Source organism: Bison bison, unplaced genomic scaffold (genome assembly GCF_000754665.1).
Source record: "Bison bison bison isolate TAMUID 2011002044 unplaced genomic scaffold, Bison_UMD1.0 scf7180017863606, whole genome shotgun sequence".
In the NCBI taxonomy this organism is placed as follows: Eukaryota; Metazoa; Chordata; class Mammalia; order Artiodactyla; family Bovidae; genus Bison; species Bison bison.
The window spans coordinates 319,804-323,432 of NW_011494178.1; the positions used below are offsets into that span (position 1 = coordinate 319,804).

At 54.8% G+C, this 3,629-nt stretch overlaps 1 protein-coding gene across 1 annotated transcript in view; it reads right to left on the bottom strand.

Annotated features, from left to right (window-relative positions):
- Positions 1-3,629, bottom strand: part of DLGAP2 (discs, large (Drosophila) homolog-associated protein 2) — a 121,266-nt gene that overhangs the window by 91,180 nt on the left and 26,457 nt on the right. The window contains exon 2 of the mRNA XM_010833414.1: positions 226-1,286. Coding sequence (XP_010831716.1) covers positions 226-1,218 — 993 coding nt within the window. The 5' untranslated portion in view covers positions 1,219-1,286. The remainder of the gene's footprint in view (positions 1-225; positions 1,287-3,629) is intronic.

The following is a 3,629-nucleotide window of genomic DNA, read 5'->3' on the forward strand; positions in this document are numbered from 1 at the left end:
CCGGACGCCCCCCTGACCTGCAGAGCCAGGACGCCCCCTTCTCCTGCAGAGCCCGGATGCCCCCCTCACCTGCAGAGCCCGGACGCCCCCCTGACCTGCAGAGCCAGGACGCCCCCTTCTCCTGCAGAGCCCGGATGCCCCCCTCACCTGCAGAGCCCGGACGCCCCCCTGACCTGCAGAGCCAGGACGCCCCCTTCTCCTGCAGCACCGGGACCCAGCCCTCACCTGCAAGTAGTGGCAGGGCCGCAGCGGCGGCTTCAACTCCGGGGGCCCGGGTGGCTTGTCCAGGTGCAGGGAGCTCTTGCGGTAGGCCTCCTTGGCCTGGCTCACGGTGAGCGTGGACCAGGAGCTGCGCTTCATGTACTTGGCGTCGGGCGTCAGGGCCAGGCCCTCGCAGGCCGAGCACTTGACGTCATTGTTGCTCTTGGAGGTTCTCAGCGAGAGGTCCCCGAAGGGGCCGGGCAGCGCGTCGGGGTAGCAGCGGGCCAAAGGCTCTGCGTGGGGCCGGCCGAGCGCGCTGGAGGCGCGGCAGGTGCTGTCACTGTCCAGGTTGTCGTCGGAGCCCCACCAGCTGCCCGGGCCCCCACGCGGCCGGCCCTCCACCTTGCGCTCGCGGCTCTTGCTCCGCCGGCCATGCTTGGCGTGGTGGCCGTGCGCGTGCTCGTCCGCCCTGCCGTCGGCCCTGGTGCCGTTGACGTGGCCTTTGGACGAGCCCTCCAGGGAGTGGGACTTGGTGAAGAGCTTCTGCACCGAGTGCACCAGGTGCCGGATGCGGCCGGGGCTCTCGCTGCGCTGCTCGGCGGCCGCGGAGGCGCGCTGGTACTGCAGCGTGTGGAAGCCGTCCCGGTGCAGCGGCAGCTGCTTCTCGAACTGGTCCAGCAGGTTGGCCGGGATGCGGTTGATCTTGGCGCCTGCGTGGGCCACGGCGCAGTCGTCCCTGCTGTCATAGTGGGAGCTATAGTGCATGCGGGGGAAGGTGCTGCTGGACACGTGGTCGCCCAGCACCACAGGCAGCATCACGCAGTCGGAGTGGATGGAGGTCCGCGGGGAGCAGCGGTGGTGCTCCAGCGGGCAGCTGTCGGCAGGGCTGAGCAGGTAGGGCGGCCGCGCCTCGGGGCCGTGGTGCAGGTGGCCTAGCTCGCAGTCCTCGGGCGGCGTCAGGCCACATGTGTGGCCAGAGCACAGCGGCGGGTTCCGACTCCCAGATAAGCCCTTCATAGTCCTTGGTGCGGGGGAGTACCTCTCTTCATTGAAGTGCGGAGTCGGGGACCATGAATACTGCTGGTCTGTCAAGAGAACACAGAAGCCGGGTCAGAAGTGGAGCAACCCAGAGGGAAAGCCTGTGTGGACACCCCCGTCCACATGGGGACTGTTTTTATCCCGGGACCACTCCTGATTTGGACACTCAACTGAATGGTCATTTTTTCACACCACATGGACAGCTCCAAAGTCCAGGAGTATGAAGAAGAGTAACCACTATTCCCCAGGGTGGTTCTGCAACTACAAATACTGAATGTCTAAAGTGGTCATCAGGTCTTGACAGTAAGACTTGGTGGTGTTAAGCAAACAGTTTGGGGGAAAAGAGTTACATTGACTAGATTTGAGTGCTGTAGTTCAGTTTAAGAAGTTTGAGGAATAGCACCAGCTACTTAAGAAGTGAGATAGCTGGTGGGTTGATGCGCCACACCACACAGAGGGGTGGCTGTGAGCTGCGTAAAGCCACACACTGGCTGTGCAGGCAAGAAGCAGAGGTGACTTTCTCAAGGCCACCGTCCAAGTCAATATGAGGATGAAGCCATGATGCCCTGATTTCTTGTTTTGCACTGTTGATTTTGAGCTCTATGATTCTACTCAGAAAAAAAGGTTTCATTTTGTGAATGGTGCTACTGTACGGAGACCCTCGAACCACCAGAGCTGACCTCTGCAGGATGCTGGGTTTGCCAGGAGGAAGGCTGCACAGCCTAGTGGTTGGATCCGGGCCTCTGGACATGACTAGTTAGGTTCTGCCCCCACTGGTGCAGGACTCTAGGTGGGCTTCCATGTCCTGAACAGTGGAGGTCCAGGAGGAGGGCACGCAATGGTTACTCTAGCTAAGTTGCCATGATTGTGGTTGTTACCATTTTCAACTCTCTTGGGTCAGCATTCATGAAGTTCAGGGTTTACTGGGCTCCAGGCTTTGCCCCTCGCTCTACCTCTACTTCCTGCTGTCCTAGGATTTCTGCTTCTGTTGCTTCCAGCTGGCCATCAAAGAGGTGCAGGAGATACAGACTCCAACACAGCACAATATATGCATACGTAATGTGTATACATAATGCATATATCCACATGTAATATGTATACATTGTACACGGTATACATATAATATATATACAGTAAATACAGACTTTATAGTATATGTGTGCTGTGCTGTGCTTAGTCGCTCAGTCATGTCCAATTCCTTGCAACCCCATTGACTGTAACCCGCCAGGCTCCTCTGTCCATGGGGATTCTCCAGGCAAGAATACTAGAGTGGGTTGCCATGCCCTCCTCCAGGGGACCTTCCTGAGCCAGGGATCAAACCAAGGTCTCCCACATTGCAAATGGATTCTTTACCATCTGAGCCACCAGGGAAGCCCATTATAGTATATACTATATATATATATATAGCTTCCTCAATGGCTCAGCAGGTAAAGAAGTCTGCCTGCAATGCAGGAGACACAGGTGACGCGGGTCTGATCCCTGGGTTGGGAAAATCCCCTGGAGGGCATGGCAACCCACTCCAGTATTCTTGCCTGAAAAATCCAATGGACAGAGGAGCCTGGAGAGCTATAGTCCAATGGGTCACAGTAGTACATAGTAAGAATATATGATATATAATGTAATACATACAGAAAATACAGACCCTAATAATGTACAGGCATGCTGCAGTCCATAGCATCACGGAGAGCTGGACACAACTAACTGAACAACAACAAATGTGTAAGGAAGCCGATTCTATTACAGTATGTAATATACATAAGTGGTGTAGTTCAGTTTAGTCGCTCAGTCGTGTCCGACTCTTTGTGACCCCATAAACCACAGCATGCCAGGCCTCCCTGTCCATCACCAACTCCCGGAGTCCACCCAAACCCATGTCCATTGAGTCGGTGATTCCATCCAACCATCTCATTCTCTGTCATCCCCTTCTCCTCCTGCCCTCAATCTTTCCCAGCATCAGGATCTTTTCAAATGAGTCTTCGCATCAGGTGGCCAAAGTATTGGAGTTTCAGCTTCAACATCAGTCCTTCCAATGAACAGCCAGGACTGATCTTTAGGATGGACTGGCTGGATCTCCTTGCAGTCCAAGGGACTCTCAAGAGTCTTCTCCAAAACCACAGTTCAAAAGCATCAATTCTTCGGCACTCAGCTTTCTTTATAGTCCAACTCTCACATCCATACATGATCACTGGAAAAACCATAGCCTTGACTAGATGGACCTTTGTTGACAAAGTAAGATCTCTGCTTTTTAATATGTTGTCTAGGTTGGTCATAACTTTCCTTCCAAGGAGTAAGCGTCTTTTAATTTCATGGCTGCAATCACCATCTGCAGTGATTTTGGAGCCCAGAAAAATAAAGTCAGCCACTGTTTCCATTGTTTCCCCATCTATTTG